The following is a 26386-nucleotide window of genomic DNA, read 5'->3' as shown; positions in this document are numbered from 1 at the left end:
GAGAAGTGCCACAATTTAGTACAGTCTTCAAGGTAGTAAAGTTACTACCTTTGAAGAGAGAAAATAAATATTTGTGGCATTTTTTTCCTTATTCCTAAATGTCATGTTTGAAAGCTAGATTCTTTCTGTGAGTTTCCACCAAATAGCTGGCACATAGGTGTAAATCCAAAGGATTTGTGGTCATTTCACTTTTTTAGATGTTCTAATTATCTTCTACAGGTTATGTACAAAGAGAACCTGGGAACAGGCATTCCAACCCCTGTCACTCCAGAGATTGAGAGAGTCAAACGCAATCAAGAGAACTTTAGCTCGGTATTTACAAATAAGAATTAAGAAACTTGACTTCCCATTAAAAAAAATTACTAGAATAATCCATCATTCTTTTAAAAAATAACATCTTAACAGTTTTGTGTGTGTGGTGTGTGTGTTACCACCTGACCAAGACCATCTAGTCTTACAAAAAATGACTCACTTTTCTGATGGTATTTTAACCCTTCTGGTGACTGATCAGTGTGACCACTTAGATCTGAAATACTGTAAATAGAATTAACGCAAGATTTCTCATCATTACATTCATATCCTATAACTCAGTGCTTTCTGTTGTACTTTTTCATTCCCAGAATTAGAATTTATCCTTAAAACATGAAGTAACAAGTAAAAGTATTATTCTTACTAAATATAACTTACTAAAACTCCCTCCTCACACACCCCTGCCCCCAGTTTTCTCTCTTCCTTGATCTTTGTGCCTGTTTTGAATGTCTTTTGGGTACTTTTTTGTATCTCACAGGTTTTGTACAAAGAAAATTTGGGGAAAGGAACCCCAACACCTATCACTCCAGAGATGGAGAGAGTCAAACGCAATCAAGAGAACTTTAGCTCGGTATTTCTTAGGGGGAAAAAATAGAAAATCCCTTAATTTTTATTTAAAATAATATTTTTAACACATTACCAATATATAATTTTCTTCCTATAAAAATACTAAATTCATAGAATGAAAATGACACCAAATGTTACCTCAGTTTTCAACCCAAATCTAATTTAGTATTGTAGTTCTGGTGTGAAATTTTAACTGTTTTTCCTAAAACATAGCTATTGATCACATTCCTTAAAAACCTAAAATACTTAGTGTTTCCTTCCTCAATTCCTTGAATAACAGTAGATGTTTCTAACTGTTGTGGCACAAATCAAAAGTAAAATCTAACACGCCTTCAAAAGGACAATGTTAACTAGAATTCTATTTGTATTTATTATGGCTCTGTTTGATGTATTCTGTGTTTGCAGCATTTCTTAAAAGAATGTGATTCTTGAACATTTTCATTCCAAAGACAACTTAGCAATTCACAATGACTCAGAAATACAAGTTTACTTGGCTCAGCTATTTTTTGTGTATCACAAGAGATATAAATGGGTTTCTTTGGAATAGTTTCAGGGTCATTGAAAGCTAATATTTATTTAGCTTTTAATACTTATTTTATTCCCCAAACCCCTTTCTTTTTGGTCTCCTGAGAATTACCAACAGCTCATTATGCATATGAATTTCAGTTAACTTGAGCACTATTTGGTAAATCCTAATCCTGCCTTTGAGAAAAGGCCTATATATGTATGGGGATTGGCCAAAAAGTTCATTTAGGTTTTTTGGTAATATCTTACAGAAAATCTCAATGAAATTTTTGGCAAATCCAGTAAATGACTCCTGCCTGTAATCTGTGGGTATTAATGCCACTTTTTTGTATGAGACAGACCTCATACTGTTTGTGATGAAATATCCAAAGGTAATCTATACTTGTTCTATTTCTTAAATTTATTTAGGCCTATTTCATGTCATTAGGAAAACAAACAAGCAAAAATACTTTTAGAGCCTACCTTAAAAGCTAAGTCTACCTGAACAATGGATCCAGGCTGATTTGATTGTTGGTTTTATACACAGATTCTGTACAAAGAGAACTTGAGCAAGGGGACTCCCCTCCCTGTCACCCCTGAGATGGAGCGGGTCAAGCGCAACCAGGAGAACTTTAGCTCGGTATTTGGGAGAAAGCTCCTTTAACTTCGTATTAAAAAATAATAATACCTTTCTATCAAAATTCCTTTTAGTCCCTATAAAATAATCAATTTAACAAATTCTTAAAAAAAAAAAAATCAACTGAATTCTTCCTTTTTCCAGATCTCTTACTTACCATTTGATTCTAACATTTTATCCTTCCTATAACAGTCCTTTACAACTTTTCACAGGTTCCTTTCCGTGTTTTATAGGACTTTTGAAGTTAATTGATATCCAAAACCCCCAAATACTACATAGCTTTTATTTACTTAGAACTATTTTTATTTGATGTGGCTGGGTTAGCATTGTAAGAAAAGACACACGTCTTGAGGCCCCATGTAGAAATAATGGCCCTTGCTGAGGACAGGGATTACCTTAACAGAGATCCTACCTTCTAAACAGTGGCACCAAGAGAGAAAACTGCTCAGAATCAGAACCCAAAGGAATCTTGATACATGTTCCAAACAAGACATTCCATCAATAGAAATCCAGATCTTCTGATTTTTAAAAAAATATTTGAATTAGATGAGTTTATGTTTTTCTTAATACTTTTGTTGAAAACTATAATACTCAATAGTCTGTGAAACTTTTATATACAGATCTTGGATTCACTTATGCCTGAGATGGAGAATCCAATGTCATTAGGAAAATTTAGCTGGATTATTTTTTTGGGGGGGGAAGGAGTAGAGCAGTAGGGAGAATTTTCAGCCAAAATGTTTAATTGTTCATTGAAATAATTATGTGAAGGAATCAAACTTCCAGATAATATCAGTAACTTTCTTTGGTCCCACTGTCTTTTTGTGTTTTGTTTGTAATTACTATTCACTAACAATCTTTTGATTTTATTGAATTTTCAGTATAAATTGATATTTTTGGAATGTTATATTTACTGTTTTCCCTATAGGTTTGTTGTTATTATTCCTACTTTTGGAAAGGTTTACATTTATTTTCAAAGTTCTTTAAAAATTATTTTCATCTATATTAGAGTAAGTATATTATTGTTTATATCTATTTGAGATATTAATGATCCTGATGATCCTGGACAATTTCTTCCTTTAAGTAACCATTTGTGTTAATTTTTACATAGGTTGCATTTAGGCAAAATTGTCCAGTAGTGCAGAGAACCTTTAAAGATTCTGTATTTAGACTCAACCATTTGTATAACTTGAATTTATACAACAAAGACCTATTTCCTATATTGCATAGATTTGACCTGAGGTTTAAAATAGTTATTCTGTAAAACGAATATTCTGTGTAGGGAAAATGAATATTTGCCCTCCAATTAAAAAATAACCTTTCTATGGTACACTAAGTATTTTAGTACTTTTATGAAATAATTTTTCTTAGATTTTAACAGAGAAAATCAACATTTAACGTGAGTTAGCATCAAAGTTGAATATCAAATACACTGGCCCTTTAGCCAAGGAAATGTGGAACATGTTCTCATCCAGACCTGTACTAGAAAAGACAGGTTGACTTGGTGAATTTGTCTTTCCTGTGTGATGTCTGTTTCATAGGCTCCCTAAATGATAGCTGAAAGGGCTGTTTTGACTGCTCTTGTTCTTTTCTGGATGCTTTCTTATGTCGTACAGGTGTTATACAAAGAAAACATCGGGAAAGGGATTCCAATTCCCATCACTCCAGAGATGGAGAGAGTCAAACACAATCAAGAAAACTTTAGTTCGGTATTTAAAAAACAAACAAACAAAAAACCTTTTAACTAATTTAAAATCCTTTTAAAAAAAGATTAATGGCTATACCTTAAAACCTAATCAACTTATTCCAGTAAAAACTTTGACATGTCTTGTTCCCAACTTAATGCTGCCATTTCCTGTGAAATCAGTTTCCCCAGTTTGGTTAAACATTAATATCACTTTAAAAATGTTCAATATTACTTTCCAACCTTTAAAAACATAACATACCCAGTCTCTCAGCCCCCACATTTATCCTGCTTTGGCAACTCTGAATGTAGAGTTTACAAAAATTTGTTCTGTAGATAAATATAAACTGTTGTCCTGATTTCCTATTCTAACTTTTTTGATCTCTACTGGTATTTGTATAGATATTTTCAAGTTCTTTTAGCATTTTGTCACTGTTCTCCATTTGCCTCAAGTATAATTCCTCCCAATATTTCACCCAAACTAAAAATTTGACTTCTTTTGAAAGTCAACAAAAGAAGATCTGTGTGTATGTACCTTCAAATATGCAATGTTTATAAAACCTAAATATCCTTATGTGGTTGATTAATATTTCCAAAACAAAATAACTTCCTTCGTTCTCCTCCTGTCTCTGCCCACTCTGTTTTCTCCCATCCTCATAACAAGCTCGGGGGTGCAGCTCATGGTTCCTTTCTATGGTGCTCTCCTTTGCTCAGCATTGCAGAGATTAGTTCAGCAACAAAACTTTCAAGCTTTTGCTGCTCCTTCCTGCTTTCCCTTGCTTTTAAGGATGTCTTTAGGCTCCTACAGGATGGACCTAGAAGCTTCTGGTATTTTCCTTCCTCTAACTCATTCTCTTCCTCTCTGCCCTGCTACTCGCTCACCACTGCTCTGCAAGAAGAGGAGAGTGGTTGACTGCTCTTTTTGTTCTGGATACTTTCTTATCACACAGGTGCTATACAAAGAAAACCTGGGCACAGGAATCCCCGTCTCCACCACTCCAGAAATGCAGAGAGTCAAACTCAATCAAGAGAATCTTAGCTCGGTATTTTGGAAAGAAAGGGAAAAGATGATGTCATTTAACCTCATAAAGAAATTGATACTTAACATTTTTTCTTCTTTAAAACCTACTTCCCTTCCTTTGCTTCTAATATACCTCACTTAGCAAAAGGACATTTCTCATTTCTGTGGTACTACTATGGATCCTTTTTCTAATTCTGATTTCTATTCCATCTGGCATTTAAAAATATTTTTTAAAACCTCTTTTCTTTTAGTTTGCTTGGATAACAACAAAACCACATTCTAACAGACTCAAATCCTCATGTGATTATTTGGGAAGGTAATTCCACAGCTTTTCCCCAGCAGCTAAAGACCCTAGATAAAGTCAGTCTCCTTATCCCAAGAATGGCTATCGTTAAAGTTTTTGGTGGCATCTTCTCAGCATATAACGCCTGGCTCCTTGGATTATTGTGTCATTTGATAACAAGGAAGTTGAACTCACCCTTAAAGTCTCACAACAAATGAAATGTTACTTACGGTTGTTTTTCTGGATGCTTTCTCATCACACAGGTGTTATACAAAGAAAACATGGGCAAGGGAACCCCTTTACCTGTCACTCCAGAGATGGAGAGAATCAAACACAATCAAGAAAATATTAGCTCGGTACTTGCGGCAAGACAAAAAAAAAAAAAAAACCTACTTCTTTAATAATTTAAAATAATACATATTAATCCTACTTTTTAAAGATAACTGAAATTTTGTGAATTTCTTAATCACATTTATCCTTCTTCCTTCTTTAGGGCTACTCCTGGACTTAACCTCAGAATAACAAGGTTGCTTTAATCCATTATTTTAAAGTTCTAATATCAGGAAGTAACAGATTTTCCAATAAGTCATCCTTTGCTCCTCTCTCCCCAAACTTAACTCTCTATCCATTATCCCCTAAGGTCTCTTTGTTTTATGTATTTGTGAAAAGTGGGGAGTGGAGTAGGAGGTGTGACAGGATTCTTTCTGGAACATCAGAATTGCGATTTTATTGTTTGTTTGTTTGTTTGTTTTTCAGCTGACTTTAGGTTATAATTTACCCGTCAGATTTGGACAAAGAGACCTTGGGAAAAATAACCCCTATCCTCTCCTTCAGGCATAATGACATAAATTAAGATCCAGTAGTGGTTTTGCCAAATCACTGTCCATTTACTTTAAAAGGAGTGTCATTTGAACTATTTTTTGTTTTACCAATTTTAGTTCTTTCTGTTCTTCTGTCTATCAGGGTCTTTAAATGCTTATTTTAGTAAGCCACTTTTTGTAAGCCTGCGTTCTGTGATGTAAAGAGATTGCTGTGGGTTGGGGTTTGTGTGGGGACATTACCTTACATACTAGAGAGGTTCCTCCGATACTGGAACATGGGACTACTGAGACTTTAGTGTGCTTCAGGGTCACTGGGACCCCAAGTCTCAGTCTCTTATTCTGTAGATCTGGCATGGGGCCAGACATTTTGCAATTCCAGCAAAGTCTCAGGTGATGTTAACCTTGTTGTCCAGGGACCTCAACTTTGAGAATCAGTTCTTTGATAGAATTCTTCCTCTTGAATGCCATAGCTCAAATCTTCTGTGACATCAAGAATGACACTGGTGACAGGGAGGCTGGGAATTTTTCACAATGCATTACTGTTGTTTCCTATTGACTAACCCTATTAGTGATGTAATTCCTGAAGACATTTTTACTTACTGATAAGTATGATGATGTTCTGAATTAAAGCAAGAGGCAGAACACAGATACATTTCCCTGATGTGTGTGGCAAAAGGGTCCAGTCTCCCATTCCGATTTGGGCAGCAGCTATTCAAGTGCCTGCTCCTAAGTATTCAAGCACCTTCTCCTAAGTCCTGACAGATGATCTGTCAGGTGCGTGACATGCACAGGTTAGTGGTAGAGTAAAGGTGGTCTCCCATCTGGGCCCTGGAACCAGGCACAGAAAACTACAGTTCTGTCTTTTAGGCCGCAAGGATTTCAGGACAGGGTTCTCCTCTGGAAATGTGCTGTAACTATTATCAGCTTGCTTTGGAAACATATTTCTTTCCATCTAATCTTAGTGCCCAAATAGTTTAGCAACGTGAACCTCCTAACAAATGATCTGTTCTGTTTTATCTTTTGTAACTGTCATTCTTTTTTTCTTTTTGGATCCACTGGACTCACATAGGTTTTGTACAAAGAAAATGTGGGCAAAGGCACCCCAACCCCTGTCACTCCAGAGATGCAGAGAGTCAAACGCAATCAAGAGAACATTAGCTCGGTATTGTCTTGAGAAACAAAAGTGCTTTTTATTCTGCAAAGTAACCCCTGCCGTTTGACCTGCTCCTAACTCCATCCCAGGTTAAAAAGAAAAAAATGCCAGTTTTTTAGAATCTCCCCTAAACGACATACTACATTGACTGTTGCCATTAACTGTTTTTTAAAGCTTTTTCTTGAGTTGTTCTCACTAATAGTAGTAGATAAAACCTGGGTTTTTCTCCCCCAAATCGCATTACATTGAATAGCCTGACGACTGCCTCCCAGTGACTTTCGGGTCCAACTTTGTATCTCACAGGTATTATACAAAGAGAACCTGGGGAAAGCCACCCCCACACCCTTTACTCCTGAGATGGAAAGAGTCAAACGCAATCAAGAAAACTTTAGCTCGGTATTTGAGAGAGGGAAAAAGAGATGGTGACACTTTTAACAAGCCTGGCAAACATAGTTATACCACTAATTTACCTCTCAGTTTCCTCCAAAATTTATCTTTTAAAATCCTTCTTTACCCACTTAAAAACCATACCAACCCTGCCAGCTCAAACTGATTTCTTTCTTCACCTTTTGCTTTATACCATAACATTTTAATGGCTTCTCTTCGTGGGGTGTTATAGAGTGTGACATAATTGAGCCATAACAACAGCTAGATGGTGGTTTTCAGAATTGGGTTTCTGCTCTCTGATATTTGGATGCTCTCTTGGCTCCTCTAGGTGTTGTACAAAGAGAATATGAGAAAAGCAACTCCGACACCGGTCACTCCAGAGATGGAGAGAGCTAAGCGCAACCAAGAAAACATTAGCTCGGTATTCTCCAGGACTAAAAAGGAGTAGTGCAACAACTTAGAAAATAACAATTTAACATCATCAAGTGTCTTTCTCATTCAACTGAAAAACACACTAAAACGAAAAGAGAATCGCAACATCTTGAAAATAACATTTTAACACCATAAAAATGTGCATTTTTTTTATCCCACTGAAAATTCACACTAAAATTAACACAACTATGCTTTTAAATTCCAAATGATTGTACTAAGATATAACAAGTTAATTGCCAATGTTTTCTTTTCCCTTTTACTCTGAGGTAGTCTTACATAACTGACTGTAACATATTGACTTCCTAACATTCTCAATCTTAAGCAATCCTTTAAGATGCTTTATGAAAAAGAAAAGATGCTTTATGAAACAGGTAATACTATGAAATGGATGCCTTACTCTGACTTTGATATTTTGGGTTTTTCATGTCTGAGACTTTGATTTCTGTATTAGCACACTGGTTTATAAAATCTGGACATAACCCTTCAAAAAATGATCACTTATTTTAAAGGATAGTTCTTTCAAATATATCACACTTAGTGCCATATACCACCCAGTGTACTGGTGCTACAATTCCCAGCAAATTCAAGAACGATTTTTTTTTCCTTTCCTTTCAAAATTATACTTTGCCCCATCTCCTTTGAAAATGAAAGTTATGTTTTTAGAGTCAAAACAAATCTCATTCAAGCCCTGCCCATCTACCCTCCTGCTAGCAGTTCTGCTGTCAAGGGCTTGCTGGGAATTTTTAGGTGACTCATGCTTGCCTCCCCAGCTCCTTGAGACTTCAGAATTAGAATGGTACCATAACTTGCCCTCATCCATGGTTTCTCCTCTGTCAGGTGCTTTATTCTGATAGCTTCCGGAAACAAATACAAGGCAAAGCTGCCTATGTCTTGGACACGCCAGAGATGAGACGGGTGAGAGAGACCCAGCGCCACATCTCAACGGTGAGTCAGGAATTCCTCAGATGGGGTGGGCAGCCTGTTGGAACGAGTCAAAAAGTAAATGATTACACCATCCTATTTTCACCAAATGAATTCATGAAATTTCAGGTGAAGTATCATGAAGACTTTGAGAAACACAAGGGTTGCTTCACACCGGTGGTGACAGACCCCATCACTGAGAGAGTGAAGAAGAACACGCAGGACTTCAGTGACATTTGCTACCGGGTATTCAGAGGAAAGTGGTAGAAATGGAACAGAAACGGAATGACCAGGATCAGGAAACTATTACAGGTAACTGGGATCGGGGAGGGGGTGGGGAGGGGGAAGCAGCTTTAAATTATTCAATCTGCCTGTGGTTGTTTAGGTTCATGTTTCGGTCTCCAAATTATCAGAGTCTGAGAACACCTGTGCTGACCCTTAATCTCACTTTCAGGTTTACGCGTCTGGCGTACCAATCCTGGCTCAGTTTTTGACTATGATCCAGCAGAAGACAATATTCAGTCCCGAAGTTTACACATGATTAATGGTATGTGATGCTGCAAAAGGCTTACAGCATAAACATCACAATTTAGTGGGCTAGCGCCAGGGGCATTTAGGCTCAAAGTTCGTCTCCTCCAGGGCTTTCAATTTCCTGAGTTGCTCATTCAGCATAAAAACATCTCCTTGACTAGTGGGCCAAGCTCACTTTCTAGACAAGTTCAAATTAGGAAAAGATTGTTTCACTGCCTCAAGGTAAGTCCCCTTCGGTCCCCATTGTAATTTTTTTTCCTAAAGAAAAACAGGTAGTAAATTTTTCTGTTGGGGAAATAATGACAATAAAATACGTAAGTAAAGGGGAAAAAACAGGGTTGACTTTTAGCAACTTTCTGAATTCCCTTATGTCAAGGAAGATAGTCATTCAACAAGAGGCCACATGCCTTCATACCCTTTATTCATGTTAAAAGTAAAAATAATATGTAGTGCCTGTAAATCTCAAAGAATTTATACTCTAGTCTGATGAAGAGAGATCAGTAAATCAGTAGTTATACCCTGACATGAACAGTTTTAAAGGTCTTCACACAGATTGTGGAAACAGAGCATCTAAATAAATTTGGAGATCAGGGGACTTTCTGGAGAAGTTGAAAGGTGGAATTTGAATATGAACATTACTACCTGTTCATTTTGGTGAGCCAGGAAAATGAGCAGGCTAGAGGGAAGAAAGAGTGGTCAAGGACAGACTCAGGGATCGGAAGCCTGGCTACACCACTGAATGGTTAGGGGGCCTTGGGTGATTAAACTCTCAACTGGAGAATGAGGACCACCTTCTATTATAGAGTTTTGAGGGTTTAATCCATGGAAATCTACGAAAAACTGTTTTATAATGAACAAAAACCAACTGAGATTCAATTACCATTAGGGATTACTCCTAGGAAAATTTCATTTCTGCCTGCTCTCTGATGGATCTTACCTCCTTCAGCACAAGCTCAGCGCCGGAGCCGGGAGCAGTCTCGATCAGCCAGTGGGCTGAGCATCAGTGGTGGTGAGGAGAAGTCTGAGCATTCAGAAGCTGCCCACCTCTCTACCTACAGTGACGGGGGCGTCTTCTTCTCTGCAGCCTCAACAGGTACAAGTGGATGGCCCTGACCTCGATAGCCATGGGAGCCAGTTCACTGGATGTTACTGTAAGAGATGCTTTGAGTAGAAACAGAAAAAAATCTGGACCTTTTCTTCTAATGAGTCTAAAATTGAGGAGAGGTACATGCAGTTAGCTATTTAATTTTCATTCCTCCTTTCTTGGAAATCATTCTTTTTAAATTAGGGGGAAAGACACTGCTGCTCAGTTGCTAAACACAGAGTAAATGATATCTAGTCACGTTTTCTCCTAATGCTATTTTCCCCTTTCCTTTCAGGTTACAAACACGCAAGAACCACAGAGCTCCCACAGCAACGATCATCTTCAGTTGCTACCCAGCAGACAACGGTATCCTCCATCCCATCCCATCCATCCACTGCTGGAGTAAGTAACTCAAGTCCTCCTCCTTTTTTGATATGTGAAATAATGGTTACAGGTGTGCTGATCTTTTTTTTAAACCAAAACTTCTATTTTGTATAATGTTAACAGTAATAAATTGGAGAAGACAATGGCACCCCACTCCAGTACTCTTGCCTGGAAAATCCCATGGATGGAGGAGCCTAGCAGGTTGCAGTCCATGGGGTCGCTGAGGGTCGGACATGACTAAGCGACTTCACTTTTCACTTTCACGCATTGGAGAAGGAAATGGCAACCCACTCCAGTGTTCTTGCCTGGAGAATCCCAGGGACGGGGGAGCCTGGTGGGCTGCCGTCTATGGGGTCACATAGAGTCGGACACAACTGAAGTGACTTAGCAGCAACAGTAATAAATATCAGAGAAACTTCATTAACAGCTCACATAACTAAAGAGCATTATTCAGTGATTTAAAACAAACATATGGATACACACAAAACACACAGAAAAACTAAAGCAAAATAATCATTGTGGGCTCATTAGACCCACCCACCATCTTAAAGCAAAGCATCTGTTGTTTGGAATCATTCTTCCACAGTATATGTGTGTGCAGATGTCACATGTAATCTAGTTATACCTTATATGTACAAGTGAAAGTGAAGTTGCTCAGTCGTGTCCGACTCTTAGCGACCCCATGGACTACAGCCCACCAGGCCCTCTGTCCATGGGATTTTCCAGGCAAGAGTACTGGAGTGGGGTGCCACTGCCTTCTCCATTAACAGCGGCAAGGCATATTATATTTACTTGAAGCTGGTATACTTGGTGACAGCCTTAGTGCCCTGGGACATGGCGTGCTTGGCCAGCTCCCCAGGTAGCAGCAAGCGCACGGCGGTCTGGATCTCCCTGGATGTGATAGTCAAGCGCTTGTTATAACGCGCCAGGCTTGATGCCTCGCCAGCGATGCGCTCGAAAATGTCGTTGACGAAGGAGTTCATGATTCCCATGGCCTTATGTACTATATGTACATGTGTACATATGTACATGTCCTATATGTACAAGAGATAAGTCAAATCATGCTCACCAATTCACCAGACTATCTTAAAACTCAGTTTAAAACCCTGGATCTCTTGGGACTTCCCTGCTGGTCCAGTGGTTAACTCTCTCAGCTCCCAAAGCAGGGGGCCCAGGTTCGATCCCTGGTCAGGGAACTAGATCCCACATGCTGCAACTAAGACCTGGTGCAGCCAAATAAATGAATAAATATTTTTAAAAAACCCTGGATCTAATTTCATAATATTAAAACATAATAACATAATTCTTTACGATTGAAATGAACAATATCTGTATGAAGAAAACCTTTACTAAAGGACATAAAGATTGGTAAGTATTAAAACCTATTATAGTTCAGGAAAGGAATCCTGCAGTCATTTCTCCAGAAATCAATCCATAAATTCAAGGCAATTCCAATCAAATCCTAGTACAATAATCATAAAAATTTTATACATTAATCCTAAAATTTATTTGAAAGAGTAAAGATGTAAGATCAAGCAAATTTTGAAAATGACAATAGGAAAGGACTTAACCATAAGAATAAAATGCACTAGAAAGCTATTATAATTAAATATGAATTTAGCATGAGAATAGATTTTAAAACACGTGAAGTCCAAAAACAGACCCGAAGAGTTACAAATACGCAGAGGAAAAAAAACAAAATTGTAAAATACTACAGAAAAAGACTATTTTTACAATACTGGAGATGGGAACATCTTCCTTGGCAACTTCAAAAATCTAGGAATGTAAAGGAAGACTATAACAAAAAGAAATGTCAAACTGGGAGAAGTTATACATAACAAAAGATTAATATCTAAAACCACATAAAGTATCCAAAATTCATCGAGGTCATTATTCCCCTTCCCTTCAAAATGAGGCCTGGAAGAATATGACTAAACCATCTACAACAAAAGAAATAAAAATGGCCAAGGAAAAGAGGCTCACCATGACTACTAACCAGAAATATACAAATTATAACAAAGTATGCTATTATGGTAGCAAACTTTTAAGAAAACTTAAAAGGCATGTTAACTTTGACCTAATACTTTCAGCCCAAAGACAGACACCTGAAGACCAACACTATGGGGTTAGTGGACGAATACAGTGATGGTTAACTATCTAGAAATACAGAAATGGCTAAATAACTTGTAGTTATTATTAAAATATGGAATTCTCTTCAGAATAAATCTATATACAGACAGACCTCCAAGCTATATCAAATGGAAAGAACCAAGTATTGTTTATAGTAATCCACTTATTGGTCGGGGGTGGCTATCCTTGAATGTGAATGTGAGTTTCAAAATGCTAGGGAAAAATATGTAGGTTTCATGCCAAATAACTAACCAGTGGCTGCTCCTATGAAGAAAATTTGGACACTTTCAAATTTTATTTGTATCTCTAAATTGTTAGTTTGTAAAAATTTCATTGTTGTAAGAACACTTAACATGAGATCTACTACCCTCTTATTTTTCAGTGTACATTTACTATAGATTCAAGGTTGTCTCTAGAACAGCACATCTCTAGCATTCATTCATCTTGCTTAACTGAAATTTATGCTGTTGATTAGCAACAGTCACCATACTGTATTTTTTGTTTTCACCACTGTTTAAATTAGCTTTCCAGAAAATCTTATTTCTGGTATGCTCCCAAATTCTCAAAGTGAGAGAAATATGCACTACTGCTGATTTTTCAAATTCTTTTTCTCTAATAAAACATTCAGTTCAGTTGCTCAGGCGTGTCCGACTCTTTGCGACCCCACGAATCGCAGCACGTCAGGCCTCCCTGTCCATCACCAACTCCTGGAGTTCACTCAAACTCACGTCCATCGAGTTGGTAATGCCATCCAGCCATCTCATCCTGTCATCCCCTTCCCCTCCTGCCCCCAATCCCTCCCAGCATGTCTTTTCCAATGAGTCAACTCTTTGCATGAGGTGGCCCAAGTACTGGAGTTTCAGCTTTAGCATCATTCCTTCCAATGAACACCCAGGACTGATCTTTAGAATGGACTGGTTGGATCTCCTTGCAGTCCAAGGGACTCTCAAGTCTTCTCCAACACCAGTTTCAAAAGCATCAATTCTTCGGCGCTCAGCCTTCTTCACAGTCCAATTCTCACATCCATACATGATCACAGGAAAAACCATAGCCTTGACTAGACGGACCTTTGTTGGCAAAGTAATGTCTCTGCTTTTGAACATGCTATCTAGGTTGGTCATAACTTTCCAAGGAGTAAGCGTCTTTTAATTTCATGGCTGCACTCACCATCTGCAGTGATTTTGGAGCCCCCCAAAAATAAAGTCTGACACTGTTTCCCCATCTATTTGTCATGAAGTGATGGCACCAGATGCCATGATCTTCGTTTTCTGAATGTTGAGCTTTAAGCCAACTTTTTCACTCTCCTCTTTCATCAAGAGGCTCTTTAGTTCTACACTTTCTGCCATAAGGGTGGTGTCATCTGCATATCTGAAGTTATTGATATTTCTCCCGGCAATCCTGATTCCAGCTTGTGCTTACTCCAGCCCAGCGTTTCTCATGATGTACTCTGCATATAAGTTAAATAAGCAGGGTGACAGTATACAGCCTTGACGTACTCCTTTTCCTATTTGGAACCAGTCTGTTGTTCCATGTCCAATTCTGTTACTTCCTGACCTGCATATAGGTTTCTCAAGATGCGGGTCAGGTGGTCTGCTATTCCCATCTTTCAGAATTTTCCACAATAGTATAACCACTAACGTAATTTCTACGTGTTTGCCTATTTAGGACATTTCATATAAATGAAATCATGTTAATATGTGGCCTGCTGTTACTGGCTTTATGTTTGATTTATCCATGTATCATTTATCAGTACTAATTCCTTTATATTAGCAAATATTACTACATTGTATGAAAATGTTTCCTTCATCAGTTGGTGGGCATTTGGGCTGTTTCCAGTTTTTAGCTATTATGAATAAGGGTATACAAGTTATTGTGTGGATATACGTTCATTCCTCTTGGGTATATACCTAGGAGTACAATTGCTAGGTCACATGGGAACTATGTAAAATAGGAGAAATTTCCAAAACTGTTTTCCACAGTGTCTGCACCATTTTCCATTTCTATCAGCAGTTTATAAAAGATTTCAATTTTCCCGCATCCTCCCCAATACCTTTTTTCAATTATCATTCCAGCGTGTAGTGGTATCGCATTGTAACTTTACATTTTCCTGGTGACTAATGACGCAGAGTATTTAGCTCTTGGTGTATCTCTCGTCAACAATTCAGATCCTCAGCAAAGGATCTGAATAGATGTGTGTGTATGTAGTCAGTCAGTCGTGTCTGACTCTGTGACCCCCATGGACTGTAGCCCACCAGGTTCCTCTGTCCATGGAATTCTCTAGGCAAGAATACTGGAGTGGGTTCCCATTTCTTTCTTCAGGGGACCTTCCTGATCCAGGGATAGAACCTTAATCTCCTGCATTGACAGGCAGATTCTTTACCATCTGAGTCATCAGATAAGATAGATTGTAATCCTTATTAGATATACGATTTGCAAATATTTTCTCCTAGTCTTTTTAGTTTTGGTGGTAGTTGCACATTCTGTTTCATGCAACTTAAATTTCTGGTGTCATAAGAGACTTTAAAATTAGTTGTTTAGGTTAATTGTTGCAAATCTAACATTTCCCTTTTTTGTCCTTACCCACAGAAAATCTTCCGTGCCATGTATGACTATATGGCTGCTGATGCAGATGAGGTATCCTTCAAAGATGGAGATGCCATTGTCAATGTTCAAGCTATAGATGAAGGTTGGATGTACGGCACTGTGCAGAGGACTGGCAGGACCGGCATGCTCCCAGCCAACTACGTTGAAGCTATTTAGACACTTCAAAGCATCAATCCTGTCTACATGACCTACAAATCTTGTTAGTATTTCAGTTTAGACTCTCCACTATTCTCCAAGTTCTCAAACTGCCTAATAGTTTTTGTTATGATTTACGGTTGTACCATCCCTTAATTTGTTTCTACACATACCTAAGTAATTCACCATTGTATTAGTACAATTAATCTATCCAATTATTAAACTAGACTTACCTCTATTTTCTGGACTTGCACATAAAACCTGAGACAACATTAAACCCATAGGTTTTTTTTTTATAATTAAAAAATTTTCTTTTGGGTTTTAAATGATTTCAGCACAGACATTTTTAGAAGTTTCTGCATTATTATTGCTGTATCAACCCAGAGTCTTTCTCCATTACTAAAATGTTTAACAGTATTTCTTTTCTAAATCAAGAATTCTAAACATGTTAAACAGTTTTTAAAAATGGCAGATACTCACCTTTTCCTTGCTTATTGACTGCTGATACTTTTATTTCTAATCCAGTTCTGAAGTTATGAAGCTGATAGTCAATATAAACTGGTGTTACACTAGTGTCTAATAAAATCTGTAATTCTGCAACAAACACCATTGACGGAATGAGCATTACTTTTTAATAGTTTTAAGATCTACAAATAAAAACTTCAACAAAGCAAATCTATGCTAGACTTCACCACAAAAACTAAACTTAAAAATGCACAAGACACAACTCTGAAAATCAACTATATTTCAATTAAAAAAATATGAACAAATGTTGGACTGTGTTCAGCAAGCTTTCCTTATGGCTTGGCTTATAAAGTTTTAGAAATAGCTGTGGGATCCAATCTTCAAGGGATCTTCTTCATCTGGATCCAGTAGGCTGGCAGTTTGTGTCAAAGGCATTAAATGGGCAATAATGGCTTGTTGCTTCAGTGTACAGAGTATCTTTACTAAAAAGCAAAAGATCTGTCACGTTATTTTATTGCTGTAGTAATAATGTTCTCCCTAAGCTCCTTAATTTGTGTCTGGAGACACAAAGCAAAGAGCACATGTAAAAATGAAGGCAGAGACTGGGGTGATGGAAAGCCAAAAATTGCTAGCAACCACAAGAAGCTAAAAGAGAGGCATGAATAGCCTTCCTCACAGCCCTTAGAAGGAACCAACCCTTGCTGACATCTTATCTCAGACTTCTAGCCTATAGAACCAAGACAATAAATTTCTATTATTTAAGCCTTTCAGTTTTTGATTTTTACAGAAGCCATAGTAAACTAATGACAGTAATCTTACACTTTTTTTCTTACTTAAAAGTATGAATTTACAGTCTTCTAAGCAAAATAAAAGCAAAAATAAACAAATGGGACCTAACCAAACTTTAAGCTTTTGCACATCAAAGGAAAACCATCATATAATGAAAAGACAACCTCACAATGGGAGAAATATATTTGGAAACGATGCCACCTATGAGGGCTTAAGTTCCAAAATATACCAACAGTTCATGCAACTCAATACCAAAAAAACCAAACCACCCAATCAAAAAACTGGCATAAGATCTGGACAGATATTTCTCTAAAGACAACATGTGGCCAACAGGCACATGAAAAGATGCTCAAAATTACTATTAGAGAAATGCCAAAGCAAACCTACAATCAGGTAGTGTGTAAGTATATATATATATATTACACACAATATTACTCAGCCATAATAAAGAATGTAACATTGTCATTTGAAACAACATGGATGGACCTAGGAAATATCAAAGTCAGTCAAATATCATCTTGCATGCAGAATCTATAAAATACAAATTAATCTCTATAAAAACAGACTCACAGGCATAGAAAACAAACTTATGGTTACCAAAAGAGGGGAAGGAGAAAGGGGGATAAACTTTAAGTATAGGATTAATAGATAAACACTACTATACATAAAACAGACAAGCAACAAAAGATTTACTGTGTAACACAGGGAACAATATTCAGTATTTTCTAATAACCTTTAATGGAAATAATCTGAAATAAAATATATAAATATAATACTGAACCACCTTGCTGTATACCTGAAATTAGCACATTATAAACAAACTATATTTCAATTTTTTTAAAAGTATGAATTTAGAAGTGTGTGGAACCCTTGAAACTATGAATAAAACAGAGAGATCCTCTCTGGTTAAAAACAGGCCATAAAAGAGGGCAAGAATATGAACGGTTCATATCATCGTGGAGGAATACAATACTCATTTTTGGCTGGTGTCTGAACCATTTAATTAATTTCAGGAGGTCTCATTGAAACAAAAAAAAAAATTAAAAAAACTCAAACACCAAAGAAAAACAAGTACCAGAATTTACTTTTTTCTTTTTAAATTTTATTTCAGATTAAAGTGCATTTCGTTAAAAATGTTTCAATATCCAGTTTCGATTGGCAAGTGGTAACAGTCAACTCTCAATAGATCATGAAAGTTTTACTGTGGATCAGACACAGATTCTCTCTCCTTCAACCAGTCAAAATGAACCTGAAAATACAACTTTAGGTGCACCTGCTTCAAACATTGTATAAACATTAAACAAAACTGACTGTACCCTTATTTCCCATCTGCTAGTACAGGTAATCAAGGAATGAACACATACTTCTGTGAAGTTTCAACTTAAATCATTCGACTTATCAAATATAAATACTTTTTGAATGTAAAACTAAGCTCTCTTAGATTTATCAAGTGATGAAAACAAAAATATTATAGGGCTAATAAATGACTGATTTGGCTTCTCTCAGTCCTCTTCTAAGTGCATATTAGTCAAGTCTATCCACAAGAGGTAGTGTTTAAGATCGAAAGTAACTGATTACTCACCAACACAGAAAGCAAACTCCCAACCCCCCCCAATTTGTTTTACAGGTGTGATTTAACCAATTAGTGCCAGATGCCTTTCCTTTACATATCACGTCCCTTAATATCCATGGCAAATACATAAAAATGTTTTAAGAATTTAAGGAGAAAAAGGTATACATAAAAAATACTAGTTAAGCAACAGTAAGACATAAATGAAATCAGGGGAACTCATTTTATAAAATAAAATCTAAATAATGGATACAGAAATTAAATTAAAAAACCCTATTCTGCCAGCTGAAGTAACCAAACTGACGACATGCCATATATGAACAAAACAACTGCATATGTCAAGGACTGGCACAATTTAAGGGTCAGCAAGTAGTAAATATGTAATTATGTTCATTATTACAGGCCACCCAGTCTTCAGACTACTCAATTCTGCCACGATAGCAGGAAAACAGCCAAACATGTAAATAAGCACCGCTGTGTCCCAGAAAAACCTGATTTACCAACAAAACAATTTTATGCATTGTCACAAAGTATTTTCTTTCCAACCATTAGAAAACATAAAATTCATTCTCAGTTCCTTAAATGTAAAAAGAAGTGGCAGGCTATGGTTTGTCAATCCCTCCCTGCTCTTTAAAAACTTATTAAAGACTACTGTCTTTTGTTTCCTATTATCAAAATCAACTATTAATTCCATTTTTCTACAAAATTTCCATTCCATAAAAAATAAATTCTTCAGATACCTGTTATTCAATTAAGTATCAAAACAGCTATTATTCTATATTCCATTTTCAGTTTCATGACACTATTTTGAAAGTGAGCTTTCTACTTCTATGCAGTTCATCCATTTAAGAAATCAGTCTTTTGTTGGAATTATTTACTGATGGGAGGTGGAGTATAAAATATATTTCTAAACAATTACCCAAGGGATTAATAAACTATTATGATACCGTATTACATGTAGAATAACTCAGGGACCACTGGCTGTCAGCTACTTTCAAAATATAAAGATAACTGTTAACTTAATGGTCTAATTCTTTATTGCTATTTCAATCGATCTTTCTCTTCTCTTCATCATTTATCAGTGCATCAATCTCAATCAACATGTAAATTTGCTGATAAACTTAGTTTCATTCAATTATAAAATGGTACACTGTGACATAAAGGTATTGTTCCCTCTCTTACATGTAGAAAACCAAAAGCTACGGAGGTTCTTTTCTTCCATGTGACATGTGACATCAATTTAAAATACTGTCTTTAATTTTATAATCACAGGTAAAGGGAGAAGTTAACTTTTATTCTAATGGCATATTTCAGGGGAGTAAGCATTTACAGCTTGGCACTTAGTTTTAACTGTTCTTTGGTTAAAGGCTTGGCACAGAAAGAAAAAAAAATGGTAAAGATCACACTGTAAAATTTAACATTCTATTCCAAGAACTAAATGAACGCTCATAATTTTATTAGACTACAGATCTAATTTACAGATCTTCAAATCAAAATGAATCAGATTTTAATGGAACTTTCAAAGAGCAATATACAAAACCTGGCATATAATAGACACAATTAACCGGGCCATGAAAAACCACAAAGACCAGATTTGTTTTACAGATTGAACAATCAATAAATTTTGATAATCAGTTTTTAAAACCCATTACTTCTGACATTTCCTTAATTAAGTGCTTTAGATGAGGGCAGTTCTTACAATAAAAGTATTTATTTTTAATAAATATGAAGGAAAATATCATCTTAAAAGAATGCCCAAAAAACCCTCATTTTTGAAGATCAGACTACTCAACTCTTTCAACTCCATTTTGCAACAAAATAGGAAGTTTCAATCACATACTGTCACAGCACTCACCAGAGGTCTTCAGTAAACTTGAATATCAAGGCACACTTGTCAGAATGGACTTACTATAGCACTGCTAACTTCACTGCCAAATTAACCTTTGTTAGGGGTAGCCTATTTTCAATGTTTATTAATAAAAAAATGAAGTCCTATAACCTAGAAGGCAAGATTTAGAGACTAAATTCATCTCTAATATTATGAAAATTTAAAAAGTCAGAACATAATTCGTATATACTCATAAGACTCCACATTGTCCAAACTGCTTAATCAGGTTCTTGATAACATAAAATACTTATCTTCTATATTAAAAGGCCCCATATTAGGCAAAATTCTACTTTTAACAATTTTATTTAAAATTTTTAACTTTAATATGAAGCCTTCAAGACCAGTCAGAATCCTCAATTCAGACATCTGAAAAGGTTTCTTAAAAAAAGACTAGTAGTTATATTTTGTGGCAATAATTTTAAGGATATACATCTGCCTGGGTTACCAATTGCTAATTTGGATCTTGAAGCCTCTTAGACCTATGACCACAAATGCAGTACACAGACATCAGCATTTGTATGGATCACATGGAAATTCTTAGAAATGAACTATTAGGCTCTCATCACATACCTACTGAATCAGAATCTGCATTTTAACAAATACATGTAGGTTTGAGAAGCACTGTATCAATTAATCGGAGAAGGCGATGGCACCCCACTCCAGTACTCCTGCCTGGAAAATCCCACGGACAGAGGAGCCTGGTGGGCTGCAGTCCAGGGGGTTGTTAGAAGTCAGACACGACTGAGCGACTTCACTTTCACGCATTGGAGAAGGAAATGGCAACCCACTCCAGGGTTCTTGCCTGGAGAATCCCAGGGATGGGGGAGCCTGGTGGGCTGCCGTCTATGGGGTCACACAACGTCAGACACAACTGAAGCGACTTAGCAGCAGCAGTATTAATTAATAAAGTCAGGACTTCACTCTAATGTTTGTATACAAAGTATAAGACCTTTCTAATGGCTTAGGGATAAAATGGACATGTGTTGTAATAACAAGCAGGCAGCTAACTCCCCTGACTCAAGCCCCAGCCTAATAACATTAACAACTGCTTTTTTTAACAACCTCTAACCCTGGCTCACAAATAATCTCCCAGAAAATCAGTTATGAAGAATTCTAAATAGAAACTAGGCTTTTCTTAATGGATTATAAAGTCAAAGTCAGAAGGAATGGCATTAAAAGAAAATGAGTTAAGTTTTCACATCTTTTGTTAAATTTCAACTAAGCCTGCCTTTAAAACAGCACTCACTTTTAACTACTCATCTCTTTAAAAATCAAAACAAAACTCTACTTGTATATTTTCCACATACCCTCCCATTTTTCCAATTTCCCAATTTTCTTGTCTTCCCTCCCACCTTTAGTCAAAACATAACTGAATTTTCTTGACATTTTTATGATTCTTAAATGTAAAACACTTCTGACTACTACCAACCTGCACATAAACAGAATCATGGGAAATTCATATTCAAATCTTATTTTTGACTGTTATTCTACTGCATTATTAACCTAAATCATCCTATAATCGACAAAGAAACTAGAGCAAAAGCTCTCCACTATTCAACAATGGCTTTCAAACTTGTTCAAACTGCAGAGCATCTTTAATTATGTGCTCACTGAGATACTGGAAATTCATTTTTGAACATCAAAAATTATACTATGGTTCTACATGCAACTATATTCTTTATAAATGCATAAAATTAAAAATGACATTTGAGTGTTCTTAGTAATGTCTGTCATGTTTTATTAACCATTAGAAATTATTTGAAAAAACTTATTTCACTTTAATGGTAAAAAGACACACACTGGAGCTGATCATGGAATATTAATGCTTTTTGCTCTTCCAGAAATAGTAGAAAAATCTGCAGAAAGTTTTAAGGCAAGAATATTGAAAATAAGGAGCCTAAATAAACACATAACTTTATCAACAACTAAGATTTAGCAAATTGGTTTTTAAATGTTTTAGAATATATCCTGGTTAAACCAGGATGTTCTAAATTTAGTATCTGCACTTGCACCAAACTTGTGATTTAAGTAAATGGTATTCATTTTGGTCACATTTTCTGCTATACTGTCCACCTTCCCAGGAACTTCAGTCCACCAGCAGGTAAGTTTAGCTCACACAAATATTAAGATATGAGGTTGTGAAATGAGTTAATTCTGGTTCCTCTCAACATACATACCTATCCCTTCTACTAACACCTGTTCAATCAAAACGTGCCTGTTTACTCACATAGAACTTGGGGAATAAATGACAAATTAAACCAAAATTATAAGTGTTTAAATTCAAGCTACAATCCTTCAGGTTCAATGGTCCCAGATTTTCTTTTAAAACCATCCTCAGCATATAAATACCAAACTTAGACCCCAAAATATTTACAATGTAATGATAATGGATCATGAAAATGAAACCAACTTTTATCGTGACTGGGTGGCAGTCCCCTTCTGAATATAAAGCTAACCAAGACACAAGGATTAAACTTTCCATAAGTTGTTAATGAATGTGTGCTTTTTCAAGTAGGGGTTACTTCTGAATTAAGTCTAAAACTGAGATTACTCATTCTATTTAGAAAACAAGTGAGATATTTGTTAAAAAGATGAAACAAATATGGGAAAGGCAGGCACTAATACCAGTTGGTAAAATTAGAAATGTTTTAATTACATACACCCTATTTTTTTAAACTGAATAAAACATACATATTTTAAAGAACAGTTTTCAGATTTCTCCCAAGTTTGCTTTAGGTATAGGTGGAGAGCAGATAAGCTCTAGGTTTCTTATGATCCAAGTTATAATGAAAATACTCAAGCTAACTCCCCATTAAAGAGAAATGTAACGAGGCACTATTTCTGGTGGCTAATCCCCTCTTTCAAACCAAAAGGGGGAAAAAAAAAGGTTATGGAAATGAACAGCAAGGTTGTCATGTAACACTTTCTCATTTCTCATATTTGTTCTGCTTACTTTAGAAAATAAACTCATGTTTAACTATTAACTAAGTACAAAACTTTTTGTTGTTTTATTTGTAGATACAGAATCCTACAAATATCTGCAGCAATCCCATGAAGCACGTCTATTATCCATACTGATATCTCAGTATTCAATATATACAAAATTATGTTTCTATTAAACAAAGGTATTCACAAGAGGCTACAGAAAAACTCATGCAACTAATGAAGACTGAAATTTATAAATTAAAGACTTAATCTATACATAATGTACAAACAGTCGTGCATTTTTAAATGAATAGTATGTATCTCATAAGAGTGTATTTTCACAGGCAAATGCTGCTGCACAAGTATTTGTTAATGCAAATGAATGGAATCACTAAATTCTGCTTTAATATTTAACCCCTATAGTTGAAACTTTTGATTATTTTTCTTGAAAGCTGTCCAAATGAAGCTGCTCTGTCTGTGAAAAACATTCCAAAAAATTCTTTTGCCTCTCATTTGGGGTGTTTTACCAAGAACAAATTTCTTAAACCTCAAGCACCAAAAAAAAAAAAGAAAGAAAGAAAGTATAAACATCTTATCAGTTAAGCAAAAACTTCAAATAAAAAATTTCAGTTTTTCTTACTTAGAGGAGGTATATTACATAAAATGTTTCATTAAAATATGCATGAGTACGTAAAACAAAATTTATGCTTTTGCTTGTAGTTTCTGCTTTCACATTTCAGTAAACTACTTTAAGTTCTGGAAAAACTATGTATAGCAGCCAAGAAAATATGTTACACAGGAAAGATTGCTCTCACTCACAAAATTAACTTAATAAGCTATTGTTCTTTAGCATTTGAAATTACCAACTTTGCAAACATTCAGTCCGAAATTGTGCTATATTTCAGAACTTACTTTATGAGTCAACAAATCCAGTGATTTAAAAAAAAAAAAAATTCAATTTTCTCTTAAAACACTAAAAAGAATTGTCATGGGCTGGTGACCTCCAACGTGACTGCAGATTTTTAATTATAGAGTTTGCCATGCTACCAAGTTTCTCGTGCATTTCAAATAGCTGGCTTCCTGAATAATTATAGAGATCTTCTGAATCTAGTTGAAGAGCAAGTGCGCTAATCTGTGCCACAAGATTTTTAGATAACGGAGCTTCTAAAGCAACAGGATCAATTAAATCTAAAGGAAAGAGAAGAAAATAGCACTATTAAAATCTATTCCAGATACATCTTAACTTGCATCTCCTTCTAAGTTAATAAAAAATTTAAGTGCCTAGGTTTCAAATTAAGAGTGCTTGCTGAGGTAGTCCCCACTCAAGATAAGAGAGTGAGGCTACAGAAAAATCACCACAGCTTATTCCGTGCCACTTAAGAAATCCTGACTACTTCATTTTCATGAACATAACTGGATCGCAATGTTTAGTTTATATCCTGATTCTAGATCTTGATAGAATAAAAGTTGTCAATTAGAGAAAAAGCAACTGGATATACTTGAAGTCAGTTATTTTTTCATGTATTTGACAACTATCACACAAAAAAATTCACAGAGCATGCTCAAATTAGAACTAAAAGCAGAATAACAAAGTATTTCTTCAATAAAGTCAACCAATCTTATAAAACTGTCCCGTTTTGTTAAAATATACCTGAGGCAAGTCTTTCTTCATCAGGAGAGATAGATTTATTTTCCATTCCATTTATTGTTTTTTCAGAAATATCAAAAACTGGAATCTCTTCTAGTCCACGAGACTTCACCTTGATTTATGCATTAAGATAAGTAAAAATAAAAACAAAAGTGACAAACTGAGTTATTTTTAACAGGACTAATAATAATAAAACCACTAACACTGGAAAAGAATCTGACATACTATGTTTTACAGTCTGGCTAATACTGTTAAGAACCCATGGTTCTACTAACACAAAAACAGAACTATGTAGTGTTTTTTCAAAGAGAGGTTAAGGAATTTATATTATTTCTTAATGAATTTGTCCAGAAATATAGCTGTGGTAGCCAAGAAAAATTACATTTTATTCTCTAGGTTTGGGAACATGGGAAAAGCAAGTCTAAGGCAGACATTTTCAAGCTTAAATATATGGACTTCTATTTTTAAAAAGAACACAATTTTCAAAGGTCTGGGAACAGGGCTTATTGATTGCTGATTGAGAAAATGCTACTTTCAGATTGTTTCTGCTGTTTAGTCATCACATCGTGTCCAACTCTTTGCAACTCCATGGACTGATAATTTCATCCAAAAACAAAGACCCCTGAATTCAATGACTTAAATTTATCAAATTTAAATTCCCCCTTCCTCAACACCTGTCCATCAACTTTTTAACCATTCCCACAACTTAGGTTTATAAAAATGTGAAGGGACACTACCTGCAAGATTTGTAATCTGGAGAATAAAATTAAGGGGTTATACTTAGCTGCTTAAAATCACTGGGGGTTGTTTATATACAACTGACTCTCTTGGCCACTCCATAGACTACAGCCCACCAGATTCCTCTATTCATGGGATTTCCCAAGCAAGAAAATTAGAGTGGGTTGCTTTGTCCTTCTCCAGGGGATCTTCCTGACTCAGGGATCTAACCGGCATCTCCTGCATTTGGCAGGCACATTCTTTACCACCGAGCCACCAGGGAAGCCAGAGTTCCCGTATGACCCAGAAATTAGATTCTGTTACAGATACACCTAAGAAAAATAAAAAACATGTCCACACAAAAACTTGTATATGAATGTACATAACAGCATATTTGTAATAGAAAAGGGTGTAAACAACCCAAATGTTCACTAAGTGATGAATGGATAACCAAAATGCTGTACAGTCACAGAATGAGGTATTATTAGGTTGGTGCAAACGTAATTCTAGTTTTCACAGTTGAAATTCATCATTTGATACTGAAATACATTCCAAAATAAATGTGGTTATGTTATACATCATTTTAATGAGCATTTCTCGCTTTATGTTTTTTTGCTAACGACTTATGACTTGCTATTTATATTTATTTAGACTATGGAAATGATATTACACAAAAAACAAGTGTGAGCAGTTTTCTTATTTGAGTTCAAAATGAGTCACAAAAAGAGAAGTCAACTCACAACATCAGCAACGCATTTGGCCCAGGAACTGCTCGTGAACATACAGTCCAGTGGTAGTTT

The 26386-nt window shown here is 35.8% G+C and overlaps 2 protein-coding genes across 6 annotated transcripts in view; one reads left to right on the top strand and one right to left on the bottom strand.

Moving 5' to 3' along the window:
- Positions 1 to 16193, top strand: part of NEB (nebulin) — a 220916-nt gene extending 204723 nt beyond the window's left edge. Inside the window, 13 exon segments of the mRNA XM_070390326.1 lie at positions 220 to 312; positions 788 to 880; positions 5266 to 5358; positions 6893 to 6985; positions 7280 to 7372; positions 7692 to 7784; positions 8633 to 8740; positions 8846 to 8957; positions 8960 to 9028; positions 9171 to 9263; positions 10194 to 10340; positions 10627 to 10733; positions 15432 to 16193. Coding sequence (XP_070246427.1) covers positions 220 to 312; positions 788 to 880; positions 5266 to 5358; positions 6893 to 6985; positions 7280 to 7372; positions 7692 to 7784; positions 8633 to 8740; positions 8846 to 8957; positions 8960 to 9028; positions 9171 to 9263; positions 10194 to 10340; positions 10627 to 10733; positions 15432 to 15605 — 1368 coding nt within the window. The 3' untranslated portion in view covers positions 15606 to 16193.
- A 7905-nt stretch (positions 16194 to 24098) lies between these two features.
- The window catches only part of RIF1 (replication timing regulatory factor 1), a 55181-nt gene continuing 52893 nt past the window's right edge, over positions 24099 to 26386 (bottom strand). For all 5 annotated transcript variants that reach the window (XM_070390282.1, XM_070390296.1, XM_070390304.1 and 2 more), the window contains 2 exons: positions 24873 to 24981; positions 24099 to 24409 (listed from right to left, as the gene is read on the bottom strand). In XM_070390282.1, coding sequence (XP_070246383.1) covers positions 24195 to 24409; positions 24873 to 24981 — 324 coding nt within the window. In that variant the 3' untranslated portion in view covers positions 24099 to 24194. The remainder of the gene's footprint in view (positions 24410 to 24872; positions 24982 to 26386) is intronic.

Source organism: Bos mutus, chromosome 2, assembly GCF_027580195.1.
Source record: "Bos mutus isolate GX-2022 chromosome 2, NWIPB_WYAK_1.1, whole genome shotgun sequence".
Lineage (NCBI taxonomy): Eukaryota > Metazoa > Chordata > Mammalia > Artiodactyla > Bovidae > Bos > Bos mutus.
This window is presented reverse-complemented; position numbering and strand designations above follow the sequence as displayed.